At 53.0% G+C, this 21,291-nt stretch overlaps 1 protein-coding gene across 2 annotated transcripts in view; it reads right to left on the bottom strand.

Moving 5' to 3' along the window:
• Positions 1–21,291, bottom strand: part of KLHDC4 (kelch domain containing 4) — a 48,536-nt gene that overhangs the window by 4,282 nt on the left and 22,963 nt on the right. For both annotated transcript variants that reach the window (XM_080828803.1, XM_080828804.1), the window contains 2 exons: positions 8,165–8,257; positions 4,954–5,113 (listed from right to left, as the gene is read on the bottom strand). In XM_080828803.1, coding sequence (XP_080684929.1) covers positions 4,954–5,113; positions 8,165–8,257 — 253 coding nt within the window. The remainder of the gene's footprint in view (positions 1–4,953; positions 5,114–8,164; positions 8,258–21,291) is intronic.

Genomic DNA, 21,291 nt, shown 5'->3' with positions numbered 1-21,291 from the left:
CCTTTGGACCAGCCCCCCAAAATATCAGACCCGCAACCGGTTCAATTCTGACCTCATTGAGCAGATTATGATAAAAAACGCTGGTATGATTTACTGACCAAGAACAGACTCTGCCACAAACTCACTCTTAACCAGCACCGTCACGGCAAGGGCACTCCAGCGCGCTCTCGCGGGGGCATCTGGGGCTCTGCAGCGACCCTGTTGTCGGTGGAGGGGCCCTTCCCCCAAAGCCACCGGAAAGTTCCGTTGCAGTTCCCGCGTGTCCCCCGCACCACCATCTTTCAATCCACGTGCTCAGGCTTCCCCGCAAAATCACACACCCCGTCCAGCCAGCCAGTCACTACCATTTCACAACTTTCCTGAGACTCTTCTCCAACAACGAAACCAAGGTTTCTCAGCCCCATCGGCCGCACGGCCCCAGGCCCCCCAGGCTCCAGTGACCTTCCGGAGTGGAGAGGTCGCAGCTCACCTGTGCTGCATCTCCCGTCTCTCCACACATCCCGACACGTCTCTCGGCACTGCACGGGGCTACACGCTCACAGATGACGTGCCTTCTCTCGTAGCACGCCAGGAGGGCACGCTGGGTCCATGACTCACCAATGCTGCTGACCCTGGTCGCTGGGCTGTCACGCCCACCCCCCACGCCCCCAGCCTGCAGCTCTCCAGTCCTCCAGGGCAGGTGCAGAGAGGGCAGCACGCTCCACCCCTCAAGGGCAGAGTCGGCCCCAAAGCTCACGTGGAATTGTCCCTCGCCCCTGACTCGTGTATTCATTCAGTCAGCGGCTTGTAATCAAACAGACTCACGGATTTTTACATCACACTGAGCTGTAATCAAAGCTGCTTTCCTTACCTTTGTTGCTAAAACAGTTCCGGCTTTGGCCACTGGGACTCCTTTCAGGGGCTCCTGTGTCCATCCGACACGCCCTCTTTTTTTTTTTCTTTTTTTTAAAAGATTTTATTTATTTGACAGAGAGATCACAAGTAGGCAGAGAGGGGGGCAGAGAGGGGTGTGGGGAAGCAGGCTCCCTACTGAGCAGAGAACCCAGATGCGGGGCTCGATCCCAGGACCCTGAGATCACGACCCGAGCCGAAGGCAGAGGCTTAACCCACTGAGCCACCCAGGCGCCCCACCGACACGCCCTCTTATGTGGGTTTCTTACGAGCCCTTCCGTGGACGGGGACAGCACAAGACCCTCCAGCCTCATCCCCTACATTTTTTGATCCAGGCCTCCAATCAGCCATTTTCCCCAAGGAGCCCCGGGTCCTCTCACTGGAGATGGTCAGAAACCAAGATCTGGGCACCAGGAGTGCTCACTGCTGCTGCTACACACCTCCTCCCCCGCCACCAAATGCAAAACAAAATCAGGAGACACACGCATGTCTTCTTCTCTCAAACACGGGTGTGCGTGTACTACAGCGGGGAGAAGCTGGTTTCCTTCTGGAAAACAGCCACGATCCAACTGTCCACAGATGGGACATGTGACCTGACCACCCTAATACCCAGGAGGTTCGGATCAGCGGTGCATGGGAACCGTCCCGCATCTCCGGAAAGGGGAACTGGGTGCGCCTCTCTGGTGCTCCTTCCAGACACATGTGCAGGATTCAAGTGAGGCAATGTCTGCACGCTAGTTACTCAGACAAGACGTTCCCTTTCTCAACCAGGTCTGCATGGCAGGAGGGGCTATCATTCCACACCAAAAGGCCCAGCACCTGCAGGAGCGGAATTCACACGCAGAGGCCCCGCCCGCTGGGGGGACCCGGAAGGAGCTCAGGAACTACTCCACCTGGGGCTAGAGACACACATCACAGCTGGGCCGCAGCCCCCGCACTGCTGCACCTGCTGACCTGCGTGCCATTCGGCTGCTGGCAGTGGTCAGAACCTGCTCCATGCTGCACCGATTAAACACCTCCTCTCCAGGCCCACCAGCCGGATCCCTTCCCCAGAAGAGTGATGCCACAAGCCCAGGGCCACGGCTTTGGGGCAGGCTGGCACGCAGGCCAGGGCTCTGGCTGGAGGGGGATGTGTCGCACACCTTCGGACCAGAGCACACTGGCCCTGGGGCTGCCCGCCCCACCAGCTCCCCAACTCCTCCCGTATACCAGTTTGTTCCCAGAGGGTGGGGAGAGGGTCCACACAGTGCCTGCAACCAGGTCGAGAGTCAAACAACGTGAAAAGGACCACGTGGGAGAAGTACCTTCAAGGAACCCGTGTTCCCAGGGCCACAGTCTCCTCAGCACACCCCGACCAGGGCCTGCGGGGACAAAGGAAGACCCCACATGCCCTTGGGAGAAGCTGCTCCCGCAGCTCCCGGGGAGGGGAGGGGCACGGTGGGGCAGGGAGGCCCACGGCCTCATTGCTCCTGCCCCGACGGCGGAGAACCGGCACGGAACCACCCACAGAAACGACCCCGTGTGCCAAAGCTGTCCTCCCCAACGGCAGGAGGAGAGACTTTAAAACCAGGCACAAACGCCTGGCTCACCAGTCTAACACGGGGCAGAAGGCCCTGCCCCCTCTCTAAGCAGCCAGTGTTGCCAACCGGCCACCTCAGCGTCTTGGCAACGAGAGGTCCCTTTATAAAGTTAGCGCAATCTCATCCCGGTTCCTTTGGATTCACAACAGCAAAGAGCTCTCAACAGCCGTCCGGGGGCAGCCGTGGTGCTCAGGTGGCCGTCTGCGGTGCAGGAAACCATTAAGAGGCCATCTCTCCCTCGGCACAAGTTCAGACGCCGCTCCGAAGGCCGCCCCAAGCTGCTTCGAGGGCATCTGCGCCGGACGTTATGTCTGGCGGCTGTCCGCTCAGCTCACTGCCATGGTGCCCGATGGCGCCTGCCCTGGGTGGGGACTCGGGGCAGGAAGGAGCACTCCGCCAGGGCGGGCTCCGGGACCTGGACCCGTGTTCCAGTCAGGGCTCAGGCAGCCCGCCACCCACTCGGAATGACTCTAATATTTCACAGCAGCCAGAGCTCAGTCTTCCCCGATTGTGATCAACCCCATGGAGCCAAACAGAAAAGTTTTTCACTGTGATGCAAACACAAGAGGTCTGGCGCAAGTGACCTCTGAGGGAAGGGCCTCGGCGGGTCCACAGCCCGGCTGGCGCCGCTCGCTGGACAAAGCAGCTGCTGAGAAGCCTTCCTGGGAGCAAGCAGCGTGGCTCTTTCAAGGGTCATGAGCGTCACGAGATTCCCTTCTGCATCCCACTCGGGCGACGACGAAGCATACGATGTGGGCAGAAGCTTCCGGCCAAAACAACCTGTTTCTTGGGCCTCCTGTCAAACACCTCGCTGCGGCCAGAAAACCAGCCTAGGTCCTCTTTTCAGAACAAAGGCTGACCACTTCCTGAGTGGCAGAGCCGCGACTCACGGGGGCGAGGTGGGTGGGAAAAGGCAGAAGCGCGACGCTGGCCCGCTGCAGGACAGACCCCTGCCCTGCGCCATCCCGACCACCCGCAGGTGACCTGCTCAGCCCCCAAGTCAGAGGGCCCATTCCATTGTGTGGAAAATGAAATTTAAAACCACAGGGAGACACCACACATCCGCCAGGATGGCCAAGAACAAAGAAGACTGGCAGCGTCAAGGGCGGCCCAGGGTGTGGGCGACCGGTGCAGGAAAGGCTGGGACACGCTCCAGCCTGTGACCCCAGCAGTCCCACTCCTGGGTTATTTTCCCAAGAAACCAGAAGGCAGAGCCACACAGTGACCTGCATAAGAACGCTCAGAGCAGCTTTGTTCCTAATGGTCAGAAGCTGGAAACAACCCGGTGGCCACCAGCAGAGAGCCGAGAAACTGCCGTGGTGGAGCCTGCTTGGCACGAAGCAGCGAGTGACTCGATGTGCGACAGGGTCGGACCTCAAAAGCATGTTGAAGGAAGGACGTCTTCCTCCACCGAGCACACCTGTCACAAGTCCCAGAACACACACGTCGAGGACAAGGGGGAACAAAGCAGGCCCCGGCACCTGCCTCTGGGTAAGGGGAGGGCACAGCAGAGGAGGGCTCCCCGGCCCCCACACGCTCGCCTCTGTGACTGGCAGTACACGCTTAAAACATGTGCATCACGGCAGAGAAACCGTACATTCAAAATGGGACTTGGGAAAAAAAAACCAAAACCAAAACCAAAATGGGACTTGGAGAGGTGCCCGACTGGCTCAGCCAGAGAACATGCGCCTCTTGATCTCGGGGTCACGAGTGTGAGCCCCCTGACAGATGCAGAGAGGATAGAAAATAAATAAAGTTAAACAAACTTGAACGCTGACCTCCGTGCGCTGCTATGCGCGCTCCGGCGTTCAGGGGAAGGACCTGATGCTGCACTTTTCCCCTGAAATAAGCCCAGAAAGATGACGGCGGATGCTGTGAACGGCTCCGGGAGGACGCGAGGACAGCAGAGCGCCAACTACAGAAGGGTCTGGGCGGGCGGGCGTTAAGGGCTCACTAATTCTTTTAAGTCACTTTGCGCTGGAGAAATTTTCAAACTCTAAAGACTAAGAAAAAGCCTGCACTGAGACACCGGCTCAGCCCTCTGGGGCTCCGAGGCACGTGCCAGCCGGAGCGGGGCCGCAGGCAGGCGCAGACGCCAGGTGGGAGGCACGTCCCCGAGGGGGACGCAGGGGCGCTCACGCCAGCCCACCTGCACTGCCGGCGCCGGCGGCTCTACCGCCACAGAACGCCGGCCCGGACCGCGGCAGCTGGCATCTGGGGCTCAGCATGAAGAGACCCCCACGCCCCCCAAACGGAATCATGCACACTGCGGCAAGCCGGGCCACGTGCGTCACAACACAGTGTGGCTTAATACGGCTGAAGGAGTCTTCGTACATTCACAGGCGAACACTGCATCCATTTCTCCTCCAACAGAAAGTGTTTCTAATAAACCAATTCACAATCCTATTTGGACATTTCCATTCCTGGTGACAGTGAAAAAGGCCAGAGAGGAGCTCCTGGTTCCTGCCTGCCACGTCCTTACCTGTTTCGAGTAGCCCCCGTAGATGACGATGCCGCCCTGAGGAGTGACGGACATCTGGCAGCCCGACCGAGGTGTGGGCCCAGCCCCCGATGGGGACAGTCTGCTCCACGTGAACGTGTCCAGGTTAAAGGCATACACGTCATTGTAGTAGATGTAATCTCTGGTTATAACACAGGGACACAAACAAGGAGGTGGGGACATTAGAAAATGAACCTGATTCAAATTAAAGGTAAATTTTCTGCCATTTGTAGTAAGTTACTGGTTTCGTTAAAGTTTAAATCCACATGAAGGGACCATGGGCATATGTGAGTTTGCATCTGGGAACTAGAGATAATGCTACCTTAGGGAAACACAGTAATTTGCCTAGAGCTGAAAGCCTTTTTAGCCTGAACGTTATACCAAACTTCCTTACAAAGTTTATAAAATCACAATCTTTTTTTTTAAAATTAATTTATTTATTTTAATAAACATAAAATCACAATCTTGCAAATCATTACATTAGGTTACCATGCGTGTAATTCTAAGTTCAGGACTTACAGAGCCAAGTGCATACTCAGGAAGGAGACACTCAGAGCTGGGCTAGAGCTGGGTGGAGACCCTGAGCCGGGCTGAGCATTCCTGAAACTGGCGTGCCTACAGGCCCGTGCCCGGAGCCCAGCAGCTGGGCAGCAGCAAGGGGGCCCTGCCACTGCGCCCTGCCTAGCGCTCCTGGGACTTTAGTGGCAAAGGACTTGAGTGCACACAGGACCGTGAGCAGGAGCTCATGCAGAGAAAAGCAGCGGCTCGAGGATGCAGTGTTCTGGTGTCGTGTCACGGACAGCCACGGGCAAAGCCAAGGCCCTGAGTCAGAAAGACACGAGAAGAAGCCAGGAGGTGCTCTCCAGGTGTTCAGGACAGCCAGGCCTTGAGTGGGAAGCCGTGCCCCAGTGTGAGCAATTGTGTCTCTCCGACGGCAGCCAGCCCGAGTGTGGAGGCCCGCAGCCAGCGCGTGGAAGGGCAGCGAGGAGAGGAGCGCTGGCGAGGGACCGGTGTCCTCTGCCACACACAACACAGGGCACAGGCCGCTACCTGGCAGGCGCCCTCCTGACCGGCACCCACGGAAACACACCTTCTGTGGGATGGCTCTTCATGCACGGGGGGCCGTGGAGGCTCAGAGTTCTGAGCAGGCATCACGGCATCACTAGAGTCTCTGTTTCCGCAGACTTCGCACCGCAGGTGTTCAGTAAAAAACTACCCTAGGGTTACCCGGTGGCTCAGCGGGTTGGGCGTCTGCCTTCGGCTCAGGTCACGATCCCAGTGTCTTGGGATCGGGTCCCGCATCGGGCTCCTTGCTCAGCGGGGAGCCTGCTTGTCTCTCTTCCTGCTCATACTTTCGTTCTCTCTCTCAAATAAATATTTTTTAAAATTCTCTTCTACACATAAATATCAACTGTTCTTTGGTTTTTAAAAGCCAAACTAACTTCTTTCAAATGGAAGGTGACTGCACAGGTAGCTTTCCTGGTATCTTCGTCTTTTCCTGTGTGTTTAAGTACTTCATAAACAATTTTAAGCAAGATAACAGATTGTAATAGTTTTGAAAACAGTTTTGATTTGGAAAACATGGCAGATTACAACCATTACAGACCTTGATCCACTGTCTAACCTGTGAGCTCCCAGTCCAAGGGCCTGTGTTGGTCCCACCATCTCACACTCAAAAGGTGAACTAATGTACCAACACACTCATAGACACCCCCAGCCGTGTGTGTGTGTGTGACAAATAATTCCTTGTTTAAAAAAGAAAATGTCAAGAATAAATCATAAATGATTATCGCTTAGGTGTAGACTTTTGCCAACAGCCCAGGCTCTCTCATCCAACACAGCAATATGCCCTGCACACTGGCAGGGGCGGGGGGGAACACTCTTCAGTGGAGGCCACACTCCGCTAGGCAGTGGGGAGGCTGGCTTCCTCACCTAGGACATGGGGTCTCGACCTGCTCCAACATAGCACGGACTTTGAGACTCAACCTTAAAGCATTATTACACCCACGTTACACCTTTAAGGACACAAAATCACTCCTGTTGAACTTGAACTATGTTTTTAAAATCCCCCCTAAAGCTTTTAAGAATTGATGTCTCCTTTTCTCAAGTAATAAGACACATTTACTCACGAAGATAAACCGTAGCTTTAACAGAGCCCCACCCCCACCCCCACCCCTCAACCAAGAGCAGGTGCTGGGGAAACGACGGCGCGAGACCCTAGCACAGACCTCCTGTTCCACACCAACATCCAGCGCACGGGTCAAGAGCCGGACGCTGTCACGAAAGATCGAGTGAGAGAAATGGGAGAGGGGCGAGGACGGGTCATAAACGAATGACTCTGCTACCTGTTAAGGGGTTAGGAGAGGGAAGCGTGGAACATGGCCACCGGGAGAGACCCCCGACCACCCTCCCCCATGTGGGGCCTGGTCAGAGGCAAAGCACAACACAGGGGCCTTCGCCAGGCAAGACAGTCTCACCGTGTTACATAGACCAGCACTACATGACGATGGTGACAGAACAGGGACCTGTCACGTGTCCTGCTTCTCTGGATTCAACTGAGGACGTTTGAGAGGCTACGGTGTGGACAACAGGCTCCCAGCAACTGGAGAGCCAGTGCGCCTGGTTTGGCGTGAGCACACACGGAGCACACGATCACGGTGGCTCGTACCAACATGGCCACACACAGGCACACGGGAGGCCCCTCTTCAGACAGCACTGCTGTCGCCACGGTCCCCAACACAGACAAGTTCCATTTTAGCCCAGAGGCTCTCAGAGTGGGGTCCCCTGGCCAGCAGCACCAGCATCACCTGCACATTTGCTGAAATGCAGATTCTCAGACCCCACCCCTACCGAGTCAGAAAGCAGAGGGTGGGAACCGGCAACCAGACTTTTCCCAAGTCCTCCGGGCGAGTCTGTACCAGGGTAAAGGCGGAAAATCCTGTGTTACACAGGATCGGCCGTATCATTTCCAGGTCTCGGTGTAAAACAAAGATGCAGAGCCGCTGCTCAATACTACGGACTTCAAGACACTGAGAGCAGAGCACGGGCGCTGCTGCTTTGTCACGTATCCACGGAGCTGGCTGCGGTTTTCGGGACGGGCAGCACTTCCCGTGCGTGTTCAGAGTGGTTCTTCCCACAAAAAGTCCACTCCTTATTGTCCCAGGAAAGAAAGATATCTGCGTTTGGTACCAACCTTGTACTCTCATGGAAGCCACCAAAGAGGACTAACTGTCTCTTCCAGGCCACCATCCGATGTCCGCTCCGGCCCGAAGGGCCTCCCGACGATCTGAAATAGGGAAGAAACAGACGACTTTTCACACCGAGTTCTGTTTCCTGAGCACTTACCGAGAACCGTCTAACTTGACCACAGGTAACCCAGACTGTCCTGAGTCTACTGGCTCCTACAAACATGGAGAACCAAACAGGAGACCACCTCCATGACCCTGGAGTAAAGACACCTGAGCGCAAACAGGGCCGTACAGAAACTGGACTCGGTTAAAACCGAAAACCTCAGCTCTTCAAAACAAACCATTACAGAATCAAACGACAGGAGACGGAAAGTGGGGGGAGACTTCTGCACTCACCTGACCAATGACTTGCGCCCAGAATACGTAAAAGAACTCTTGTATGTTTTGAGTAAGATAAACCTAGTACAATTATAGGCAAAGACAGAACAGAAGGCTGAGACAAAAACAGGACAGAAAAGACCCACGAACGGCCAACAAAGACAGCAAGAGACGGCTGCCTACCTCCGCCATCAGTCGTTGGGAGCGAAAGCCCAAAGCACAGTGTGCTCCCTACCCAGGCCACTAGCAGCCAAAACCCAACGACAGGCTCAAGTTCCCCTGGAGCCACGGGCCAAGAGCTGGCTCGTTCGCACAGCACGGCGGCAGGGGCAAGGTGGCATGACCACCGTGACCGTTCCTTATACCGTGAGACGTGCTTGGCACACGACCTGGCAACGGGATGCCAGATCCTCACTCAGATCTGAAAACCCAAGTGCAAACAAAGACCTACACACACACTGAGAGAAGCTTTACTCCCGTTAAACACCAGAACCAGCCAATATGTGCCTCGACAAGGGAGTGCATCAAGCGTGGCGGGTCCATACAATGGACTACTTCTCAGCAACAGAGGAGGACGGTGCCCTGAGACATGCCCCGTGGACAGGTCTCGAACACACCACACCCAACAGAAGCCGGCAGCCAAAGAGCGCACACTGCAGGACTCCATGCGTAGGAGAGTCTTTTTTTATTAATGTTCTGTTTCTGTATTTGGCACACGGAATGAGAGAGCACAAGTAGGCGGAGCAGCAGGCAGAGGGAGAGGGAGAAGCAGGCTCCCCGCTGAGCCGGGAGCCCGACGCCGGCCTCCATCCCAGGACCCGGGGATCATGCCCTGAGCCGAAGGCGGACACTTCACTGACTGGGCCACTCAGGTGCCCCTAGGAGGTTCTTAAAAAGGCAAAAATCCATCCATGGTGATGAGAGTAGCCGCCTAGAGCCAAAGACTACAAGGGGACTGACAGCAAAAGGGCAGGAGAGAACTTTCTGGACAGACACACACCTCATCTGTCCCGAGCACGGCGGTGGTTAGACAGGTCTATGTATTAGCGGAAACTCCTCTCTAACCGTCCAGCTAAAAGGCTGTCATTTTACTGAATGTGATTTTATCTCAATAAACCCGACATAAAAATACATGGGATAAATAACCAAAAAGGGACCTCTGAGCTCTGGTCTGGCATCAGAGGACTTGGAAGTCACCAGTCGGTCCCAGCAGGTGGGAAGCTGAACAGACTGGAAGTCGGCCGCTCTTCCCGACTCACACACAGGTTGAACCGCGGGCCCCGAAGTAAAGGGCAACGGGCGAGCGCAGGAGGCCGGCTTCTGGAAGCAGAAGCTCACGGGCGGACGCTGTCAGGAAAACCTGCACTGGACAGACACACTGCAGGAGGCTCAGTGCGGCCACACGCGGAGTGGGACGCTCCAGGGGGACCCAGTCGCAGGGCCTCCATACTGGGAGACTTACCCGAGGGGCTCAATCGCCCTCCCACAGAAGTGCCACCAAACAATCCCCTCGTGCTTCCGGCAGCGGCAGGGGACGGGGGCAGGAGCGTTCTGAGAAGCGCCCGAGCATTCTGTACCCTCAGGGGCAAGCAGCGACCCGGGGCCCACCACGGCTTGCAGTGGTACCAGAGGCGCACGGACCCGAGGAAGGGAGATGGCCGCTCCAGCTCCGTCTGGGCATGCGGCCCACCTACCAAGGGAGGAGAGAAACTGAGAGGCCCTGGGGAAGTTCCAGGAGGGAGCCGAGCCCTCCTCCCAGGACGGACGCGCACCAGCCCGCTCACACGCCTCCTCCCGGCCGGTAATCCCAGCCCGCGAGCGAGGGGCCACGGGGACACGTATGAGGCTCGGTGAAAGGCAAAAATCTGCCCGCGGGTTCAGAGCAAGCACCAGAAGCAGACAGGCAGGGGTGCTGGGACCGCGACACAGGATCTTAAAGCAACTGTGATGAACACGCTTAGGGCTGCGACGGGTAAAGCAGACGGCAGGCAGGGACAGGCGGGCAACGAAAGCGGTGAGACGGAAAGCCTAAGAAAGATCCAGAACGAAATATGAGAGATCAAACTACTAACAGAAACGCAGGCTGCCCAGAATGGCTCCGACGGGCTCGCGAGCAGGCCCGACACGGCTATGAACCCCAGAGCCAGAGGATACAGCAAGGAAAAGCTGGAAAACCCCAAATCAAGGGGAACCAAGACCGGGAAAAAACAGAGGACAATACCCAAGGACCGTGGGGCGATTATGTTAAAGGTGAAACAGAAGCATGATGGGCTTGCTGAAGGAGAAGACAGAGGAACAGAAGAAAAACACACAACGATGAGAATTTCCCCAGACTGAGCTCTGACATCAAAGCCCGATGCAGGTCAGCGGACATGAAGCGGACTAAATGCCAAGAAAGGATACCAAGGCCTGTCATTTTCAAACTACAGAAAACCAAAGGTAAAGGAAAAATCCCAAAAGGAGCCATAGGGAAGCGACACCTTACCTACAGAGAGACAAAGATGAGGATCCAGTCCAAGTCCTGCACAGAAACCGGGCAGCAAGGACAGCGGACAAGAAGCTACAGTGGTGGGAGAAACCCCAGCACCCGACTCCGCGCGCCGCGAGAGCGTCCTTCACAAGCGAAGGAGAAGCAGGACTTTCCCTGACAAACGAAAATTAACGGACTTGGTGCCAACACACCTGCCTCACGAGAAACGCTCGACAGTCTTCGAGAGAGAGGGCGAAAGAACGTGTGTGCGCGTCAGGAACTCGACTCCACACGGAGGAAGGAAATGAACTGAAGAGGGGACAAAGTGAAGGTAAAATAAAAACGTTTTCTTTCTCGGATTCTTCACCTACCAAACAACTGAGCACAGTGGCGGCCCCAGCGATGTGCCTGCGTGTGCTTCTATACACGCGTGTTCTTTTTTTTTTTTTAACTTTATTTATTTATTTGACAGACAGAGATCACAAGCAGGCAGAGAGAGGGGGGGAAGCCGGCTCCCTGCTGAGCAGAGAGCCTGATGCGGGGCTCGGTCCCAGGACGCCGAGATCATGACCTGAGCCCAAGGCAGAGGCCTAACCCACTGAGCCACCCAGGCGCCCCTACACATGTATTCTTAAGCTTGTTCTTGGGGGAGAGAGAAGACAGCAATGATACAAGGGACAGGGAAGGAATTAAGATTATGTCGCTATCTCAATGCATCCACGCAACTCCCGAGATGGTACCATGTTATCTGAAGGTGGACTGGGGTCAGTTGTACGCACACACGGCCGACCGCAAGGCGGCCACCCGAAACAGCAGAAACGTTGGTATAACAACGGATATACTAAGAAAGGAGAAAACTGGAATCCTACCACATGCTCAGTTAAAACCACAAAAAACACCAAAAAAAGTCACACACAAACAGAAGAACAAAGGACAAGGGCAACAAACAGAACAGTGACCACACGGTAGACCGCGGTCCAGTCGGCTGGTAACGGCGGTGAGCACTAATGTCTAAACCCACCATTTAATGACAGAGAGCGCCAGAGTGGATCAAAACACAAGCCCCAGCCATGTGCTGTACAAGGAGCCCACCCCAGACATGGAGACACATGCACAGTGGAGTATACACACAGAGAAGATGCACACGCCAACAGTTAATCAAAGAAAAACCAGAGTAACTACATCTCAGAGAGAGCAGACGTCAAAGCAAGGAAAGTTACCAGGGATTTAAGCGGGCACCACCTAAGTATACAGGGATGGACCCTCCAAAAAGACGGAACGGTTCTTACCACGTACAAATCCAACAACAGAATGCCAACTGACAGAATGTCAAATTATGTGAGGCAAAAACTAACAGAATTGCAAAGAGAAACAGACTTATCTGCTGTTGCGGTGGGAAAACTCAATGACCCTCTCTCAAAAATGGACACAGCAGCGGAAACCAGTAAGGACAGAGCTGAACTCAACCCCACCATCAATCAACAACAGGATATAACTGACATCCACAGACCACTTCATCCAACAATGGGCAAAAACAGTCTTCTCAAGCTCACTTAGAACATTCACCATGATAGACCACATTCTGGGCCACAAAACATACCATAATGAACTGAAAATAACAGAAATAAGACAATGTCTGCTTTTAGACCACAGTAGGAATAAACTAGAAACCAGTAATAGATTGCTGGGAAAAGTCCCAAACACAAAGAGGTTAAACAATATTCTTATAAATAACATGTGGGTCAATGAAAAAATAGGAAAAACTTAAGAATATTTTGAACTAAATAAAAATGAAAACACAATTTATCAAAATTTGCGGGATACAGTGAAATCAAGCGCTTAGAAGGAAATTTGTACGACCAAATGTACTAATTAGAAAAGAAAAAATATCTCAAGTCAATAATCTAATTTTCCACCCCAGGAAACTTGAAAAAGTAAGCAGAAGAAAAATAATAAGAATGAGAGCAGAAGGGGCGCCTGGGAGGCTCCGTGGGTTAAGCCTCTGCCTTCAGTTCAGGTCATGATCTCAGGGTCCTGGGATCGAGCCCCGCATCGAGCTCTCTGCTCGGCGGGAAGCCTGCTTCCCCCTCTCTTTCTGCCTGCCTCTCTGCCTACTTGTGATTTCTTTCTGTCAAATAAATAAATAAAATCTGTCAAATAAATAAATATTGATAAGCCTCTGGCCAAGCTAAAAAAAAAAAAGAGAGAGAGAGAAAGAATACAAATTACTATTAATTAAAAATGAAAGAGGGGACACCACTACAGATCCTATGGAAATTAAAAAGATTTTAAAAAGCAATACTACTAAAAACTTTATGCCCATGAATTTGATAACTTGGATAAAGTGGACCAATTCCTTCAAAGAGAGAATTTACCAAAATCCATAAGAAGTAGACAATCTGAATGGGCTTATATCTACTGAAGACATTGAATTAATAATTGATAATCTTCCAAAATGGAAAGCACCACATGCAGAGGGGTTCACTGGAAAATTCTACCAAATATTTAAGGAAAAAATGATACCAATCCTCTATAATCTCTTTCAGAGCACAGCTTCTGTCATCCCTCCAGCACTACCCTAACACCAAAACCAAATAAAGACATTACAAAAAAAGACTACAGATCCGTGCTTCTCACAAACACAGATGCACAAAATCCTCAATGTTAACAAATTGAATCCGAGAAAAGTCTAAAGAGAAGTACACACTATGACCAAGTGGGATTTATCCAGATATGCAAGGCTGGTTCCACGTTCTGAAATCCATTATTATAACCCACCACATTAACAGACTAAGAAAGAAAAGTCACATGATCATACCAATGGATGGAGGAAAAGCATTTGTCAAAATCTTACACCCATTCAGGATAAACTCTCTCAGCAATCTAGGAATTGAGGGGAATTTTCTTTTTTTTTTTTTTTTAAAGATTTTATTTATTTATTTGACAGATCACAAGTAGGCAGAGAGGCAGGCAGAGAGAGAGGGAGGAAGCAGGCTCTCCGCTGAGCAGAGAGCCCGATGCGGGGCTCGATCCCAGGACGCTGGGATCATGACCTGAGCCGAAGGCAGCGGCTTTAACCCACTGAGCCACCCAGGCGCCCCTGAGGGGAATTTTCTGAACTTGATAAAGATCTACAAAAACCCGCAGCTAATATTGTACTCAATAATGAAAACTGAAAGCTTTCCCACGAAGATTAGGTACAGGGCAGGGATGTCCCCTCTTGCCAACTCTTTCAACGTCGCATTAGAAGTTCTCGTAATGCGATAACGGGGGGGAAAGGAAATAAAAACTATAAATATTGTGAAGGAAGATATAAAACCGTCTTTGTTTGCAATTGACATGATCTATGTATAAAATCTGAAAGAACTAACCAAAAGCTCCTGGAACTAGTTAAGTAATTATAGCGACACTGTAGGCAACAAGATTAATACACAAAAGTCAGCCACTTTCCTACATACCAGCAGCGAACAAGTGAAATTTGAAATTAAAAACAAAATTACCATTTATATTAACACCTCAACACGAAACACCTAGTATAAATCTACAAGACCTATTTGGGGAAAACTACGTCACTATGACAGACACAATCAAAAACCTAAATAAACAGAGGGACAGTCCATGTTTGTGTATGGAAGACGCGGTGTCATCACGATGCCAGTTCCTCCCACCTGGATCTATGGAGCCAACGCAACCTCAACCACAATCCCATGAACTGCTTTATGGGTACGGACAAACGGATTCTACAGTTCACACAGACAGGTGAAAGACCCCAAATAGGGGCACCTGGGGGGCTCAGTCGTTAAACATCTGCCTTCAGCTCGGGTCATGATCCCAGGGTCCTGGGATCGAGCCCTGCATCGGGCTCCCTGCTCGGCGGGGAGCCTGCTTCTCCCTCTCATACTCCCCTTGCCTGTGTTCCCTCTCTCACTGGGTCTCTCTCTCTCTGTCAAATAAATAAATAAATACAATTTTTTTAAAAAGACCTCAAATAACCAACACAATATTGAAAAGATCAAAGTCGAAGACTGACCTACCTGACTTCAAGACTTGCTATAAGGCTACCTAATCAAGACAGTGTCGTGTCGATGCAGAGTAAGCAGACCAGTCGGAGAACACAGAAAGCCGGGGATTAGGCACCCAGAAACACAGTCAACCGGTCCTTACCGAAGGCACAAAGGCAACACGATGGAGCGAAGAGAAGACTCTGTGACACGCGGTGCTAGAACGGCTGGACACCCACGTGTCAAAACATGAACGCAGACGCAGACCGTACGTCCTCCACAAGCGCGGACGACAGAGCTAACTGAAACAACTGATGACCTGGACGTCGCTGAACTTTAAAACGTCTCCTCTGCAGAAGGCGCTAACAGGAGAACCAGAAGCCACAGCCTGGGAGAAAACATTCGCAGATGACACATCTGAGAAAGGATCAAAATCTACAAGGAACTCCTAAAACTCGACAATAAGAAAACAACCGGATTTTAAGAGCTGACACGTGGGTGTGCTTCCTGGATTCTTACAGATTACAAGCTCAACTCCTGCGTGAGAACTGGGCTCTAGGTGCCTCTGCTCCCCGCTGCGTGGCTCCCACGGCCCAGCTCCCCCACCTAAGAGAACTCGGTCCAGTCCAGCCCACAAAGCCTCAGCAGCTCCAGGCTGCAAAGGACGGCTGCGACCTGAACCACGCAGCCCAGCACTTCCTATACAACGTGTTCTTTTCCGCTTATTTTTGTGCATTATACACAGCTTCCCCCAAAACTAGGTGCCGCAAAAAATACATTAACAGCGGCAGCTGGGTGGCGTAGTCACTTAAGGTCCGACTCTTGGTTTCAGCTCAGGTCATGATCTCAAGGTCACGAGACAGAGCCCCATGTCCGGCTCCACACTCGGCATGCGGTCTGCTCGCGATTCTCTCTCCCTCTCCCTCTGTCCCTCCTGCTTATGCTCCCACACTCTCTCAAATAAATAAATCAATCTTTTTTTAAGATTTTATTTATTTGACAGAGAGAGATCACAAGTAGGCAGAGAGGCAGGCAGAGAGAGTGAGAAGGAAGCAGGCTCCCTGCTGAGCAGAGAGCCCGATGCGGGGCTCGATCCCAGGACCCTGAGATCATGACCTGAGCCGAAGGCAGAGGCTTAACCCACTGAGCCACCCAGGCACTCCTAAATAAATCAATCTTAAAAAAAAAAAAACAAAAAACAACCACCACCAACACACAGAATCTCAAAATGAAAACAAAGTTCAAACTGCCCAGTGTCTCCAGATGAGGAGCCCCATCACACATCACCATGAGGACCCCCAGAGCCTTCCCTATTCCAATCCAGAACCAATTCCATTCTCCCCACCTTTCCCCAAATGCTTGATCACGTGGTCTCTCTCCCCTAAGGCCCTCAGTTTGTTAACGTCCCAGGGAATGTGTTACTCAAAACGACCACCATACTCGTCAGGGGAAAGTCAACCAAAAGTAATCCGTACCTGTTCCTGGACGCCAGACCCTGTTAATCCAACCTTTACGCATTAGCCCTTGGGTAGCCTCACTATGTGCTGATGCCAACCAGCATTACAAATTACTAAATCCCTCCTCTTCTACTAGCAAGGGCAGCTTTTTACAGTCAACTCTTTTTTAATTCTATATTTACGTGCAACCTACAAGGGACACTTCTCCCACTTCAATTTCGTCTTGCTGGATTTGGTCCACAAAGGTTAATTTTGGATGCTGACTTTGTCAACCAATTTATTTGCTCTTCCTTCCAGCTTTGTATCACCCACAAATTTAGTAAGCATATTTTTAAGCCCAAATTCCTGATAAAAATACCAAACGACCACGGTTCTGAAGGAGGGTCTGGGCCCACCAGGATGCCACCGCCCAAAGATTTCTGCAGTGGCTGGGCACCGACCTCGACTGGCACTCTGCACGTCGTGGCAACAGCGTGCAGCCACCTCTGTCCCCGGCGTGCCGGCTGCTGAGGAGATGAGCCACCCTGCGTGGCAGCACAAGACAGAGGCTGAGTAAGAAGAAAAACACCTTGCATGCTGGTGACAGGTACACTCCCTTCTGAGAGATCTTCTCATACGATACTTTAAAAGTACAACCTGGGGAACAAATGTTCATTCAACAACTAAGCTGGTATAGCGCTTCCGGTTCTACTTTAAAAAGAGTTACGTGGAGACCCGAATGCTACGTGAACCCAACGGTGCGCTGTCATGGCCCGAGGACGCCCGGCAGCCAGAAGGCTGCAGGTCCAAGGCCCTGCTCAGCCTCCCGCCCGCGAATCCCGGGGTGCGTGCTCCTCTGGGGAGGCAGGCATGAAACACCAATTCCCTTTTTCTGGCAGCAGCCAAGTATCACTGTTTTGTAACCAAAAAGAGAAAATTTTTCTATAAAAAGACTCCATATACCCCTTTAGAAAAATAAAGCCAACCAAAAAAGCCTGTTTATATCTGAATCTCCAACAGGCACATTTCAATTGCCATCACTCCTAAATATGGAGTCTTAGAAAATTAACAAGTCCTACTCAGCCAGATCTATATGTGGCACAAAAACACGTGTGTAACGTTGTGGGAGTGAGTGCTTTTAAACGCATCTGAGCTCCGTGCAGAATGGCATCCAACAGGGCAAGCCGCCGCTCACGTCACCCAGCCCTCCGGAGGCCGCGGCGGTGACGTCTCCAGGAAACATACGAGCAGCAGCTCACTCCGTGGCTCCGGCATAAACAGTGGTAAGCACCTGGTAGGCAAATGATTCCCTGAGTTACTTTAAAGTTTACACCTTACGAAATGATACGCTCTGGTAGCATGCCATACCAGGCAGCCCCAAGACGTCTGGGGAGCAAAGGAACCATTTCTCTCATATCCCTGAGATTCGAGGTCACACAGGGAGACCCAACAGTGAACTTAGTCTAGTGACTCATCCTCAGACTGGAAAAGCCCCTCCTCCAAGAATGGTTATAACACGGCCTGAGCAGGAAACGAAACACGTACAAGAAAATCTCCCTTTTCAAACAATGCACCTCTGGGATTCGGCCCCACTTTTCCAGGGATCAACAGATTCTGGGCAAAGTAAGTATAAGGTATTCAACTGCATCGTATAGAATAATCGGTACCAGTCTCTAGAACCCAGGCAGCCTAAGGCACTATATCCTTGCTTTACTTTTATTTTAACTGTTACTATTAATGATAAAACTACTATCTCTGGGGTGTTTATCTTACACTAGGCATGCTCCTTTTATGGGCTCTCATTTGTAACAACAACCAGATGGGCAGGTACGATCCTTAACTCCATTTTACAGATGAGAACAACAAGACCTAGAAGTCCAGAAACACACGAGGCCGATGGTGGAGCCAGAACTGAAAGGACACAGTCTGCCCCAGAACGCACAAGTGCAACCACCAACTAAGACATAAAGCCACCCCAAACGAAGCCAGAGGTCTGAGCACGGAACAATCTACGCGTTGGCAGACCTGAGCACCGACCCTCGGGACAGTTTCTGCCCTCCCCACCCTCTGTGTGCTGGGCCGTCCTCCTTGCCCGAGCACATCCGGAGCGACGGCCGGCCAGCAGGGCAGGAGCAGGGGTCTATGCGCACTCCTGCTCCCAGTTCTCCAGGCGCCGGGCTCACACCCAGCTGCAAAGGAGGCCGGAGAGCACGCAGCCCGCAAGCTCAAAGTTCCCGGCAGACCCTGGAGAGCAGGCAGCTCGTGTGTTCACTTCCACATGCATTTCAGGTCCCCAAATTCAAACTCTTTAAAATTACATGGCACGGTCCTCACAACCGGATCAGACAAAAAACTGCTGCTAATGGTCCTCCTTTCCTAGGGTTCCCATGGGTCCCACGTGTCTCAGATGCAGTATTAACACACACACACTACGGAGGTCTGAGGACCAATGTTCATGCCTTTCGCAAATCAAGAGAAAATGTGCACACACACATTTCTACGTATTTTTTCATTCAACCATTTTTATTGGTCATCTACTAAGTGCTCAGACGCACACAGAAGTGCCTGAGTTGTACACAAACGTTCCTGGCAGCATTACTCACAAAATGGAAAAGTGCACACAGCCCAAACATCCGTCACGAACGAATGGATGAGCGCAATGTGCCCCATCTGTACCATGGAATATTATTTGGTCATAAAAAAGCACCAACTGGGGCACCTGGGTGGCTCAGTGGGTGAAGCCTCTGCCTTTGGCTCAGGTCATGATCTCAGGGTCCTGGGATCGAACCCACATCTGGTCCTCTGCTCGGCGGGGAGCCTGCTTCTCTCTCTCTGCCTGCCTCTCTGCCTACTTGTGATCTCTGTCAAATAAATAAATAAAATCTTGAAAAAAAAAAAAAAAGCACCAACTACCGATACAGACTGGGCCTTGGAGACTACGCACAGGGAAAGTCGGTCCCAAGAGCCCAGCAGCTGCAGGCCTGTGGTTGTATGAAAGACCCGAGAGAGGCAGACGCACAGACAGAGAACAGACGAGGGCTGACCGGGGGGAGTGGTAACGAGAGCGGAGCTTCTCTCTGCTCTACGTGAGCTGGTAGCGACGGCGGCGCGACTCTCTGAGCCGTACGTCGTGAAAGGGTGACTTCCTGGCACGCGAATGACATCTGACCACACAGAGCTCTAAGTAGCCCGGCCTCCCTCTGGGTTTTGAGTCACAGGTGACTGCTGGGGTGCCCCCAGATTCAGAAATAAATGGAAAAGGGATGCCAAAATCCCTGTCCCCTCGGTGACCCACCGTGGGCATGCCCATCCTTACAAGAGGGTGACAATTCTGTTTGGGGGCAGAACAGGTGTGCAGGCATCCCCCAGGAAAGAAAGAGACTGAAGGAAATCTCAAAATATCTGGGAAAGCTGGTCACACACGCCCCTGAGGCCACCACCTAACGCGGGCCTTCCTGAGGTCAGCAACCCTGCCATCTTCTCGTCTCGCACCGTCATGAGGTCGAGGGGACGTCTGCTGCTAGCGACACGAACAGGAGGCAGGGAAGACCCGAAAAGACAGCTGAGTCCACTCGGCGTTCGGTGTGCGACAGAAGCAGCGCCACAGTTGGGCGCGGCCGGAGCTCACCACGGGGCTGCCAAGCGAACCGGCACCGGCAGCGTGCAGACCCGTGCGCCAGCGTGGGCCGCAGCTGAACGTGCACGAGCCGCAGGAACCCCCGCCTCACTCGGCTTCGACACACCCGACAGAAACACACGGACGCACATCCCAGCAAGGTGTACGGGAATGTGGACGGCAGACCCCTCTGCACCTACCAGAACCCGGTGACTTCCCGACGCTCGCCTAGCACCCACGCAGCATCCTGTGTCCGTACACGAGCGCCGCAGAGCTCCAAGTGAGCCGGCTACTGCCGCGAGCCACGCGGACCGGGCTCCTGGAAACGACGCTCAGGAACAGCCGGGAGAGGCAGGACTCGCTCCCTGCGCTCCGGGCTGCACAGGGGTTTCGGGCACAGCAGTAACACGCTGTTCCGGACCTGAGCACAGAGGGCGTTTGCGTCCACGGATTGCATCGAGCTGCACAGAACTATGTAAATTCATCCAAGTGTAATTTTTAAAACGGCACTTTCCCAAAAACCAAGCTGGCATTCGGTCCCTTTGGAGCCAGCAGCAGCACGCGGAGAGGCCGTCCTCTAGCAGACGGCGGCTGCGGAGGTGGTCCCCAGCAGCAACCCCCCCACGGGTACAGACAGCACTCGGGGCCCCGGCTGCACCGGCTCAGGCCCCGCAGCCTCTGCTGGCAGAACCAGGCGTGTGGTGGGATGGGACTCCAGGCCTGGGCGTCCGGTGCACAGCACGGCGGTGCGACAAGGAAACAGGCAGGCACTGGCCGATCAAGGCACGGCTTTCAGTGACCTGACTGCAGAGCTCGGCACAGCGGCTCTTCGCTGAGCACCCTCTGCAGGCCCCGACTCTCCTCCCCGGCAAGCTGAACTTGTTTCCCCAAAGGCCCTTTCTCCAGACCAGCCCCTGCACGCAAGGATGGGCGGGCACACTTCTGTCTCAGATCCGTCAGAAGTCGTCAGCCAGCGAGAGGGAATCCGCCCTGCCCTCCCATAGGGAAAACCTGCTTGAAAGCCAGGAAAGGGGTTCAACACACACTACGTGCTGATTTAACGCGGCCGGAGCTGGCCTTGACCTTTCCCTGGAAGCGTCCTCAACCACAGAGCTACCCCCACGGGAGTGAGAAACGTTTACCAAGAAACAAACAGAGCACCGGGCTGAATCCTGGGCAGAAAGCACGCTCGAGCTCGCGGCGGGCTCTGCCTGTGCCTTCCGAGCAATGT

The sequence above is a fragment of the Martes martes genome (genome assembly GCF_963455335.1).
Source record: "Martes martes genome assembly, chromosome: 17".
NCBI classification, from domain to species: domain Eukaryota; kingdom Metazoa; phylum Chordata; class Mammalia; order Carnivora; family Mustelidae; genus Martes; species Martes martes.
The sequence above is the reverse complement of the archived record's forward strand: the minus strand, read 5'-3'. Positions and strand labels throughout refer to the sequence as shown.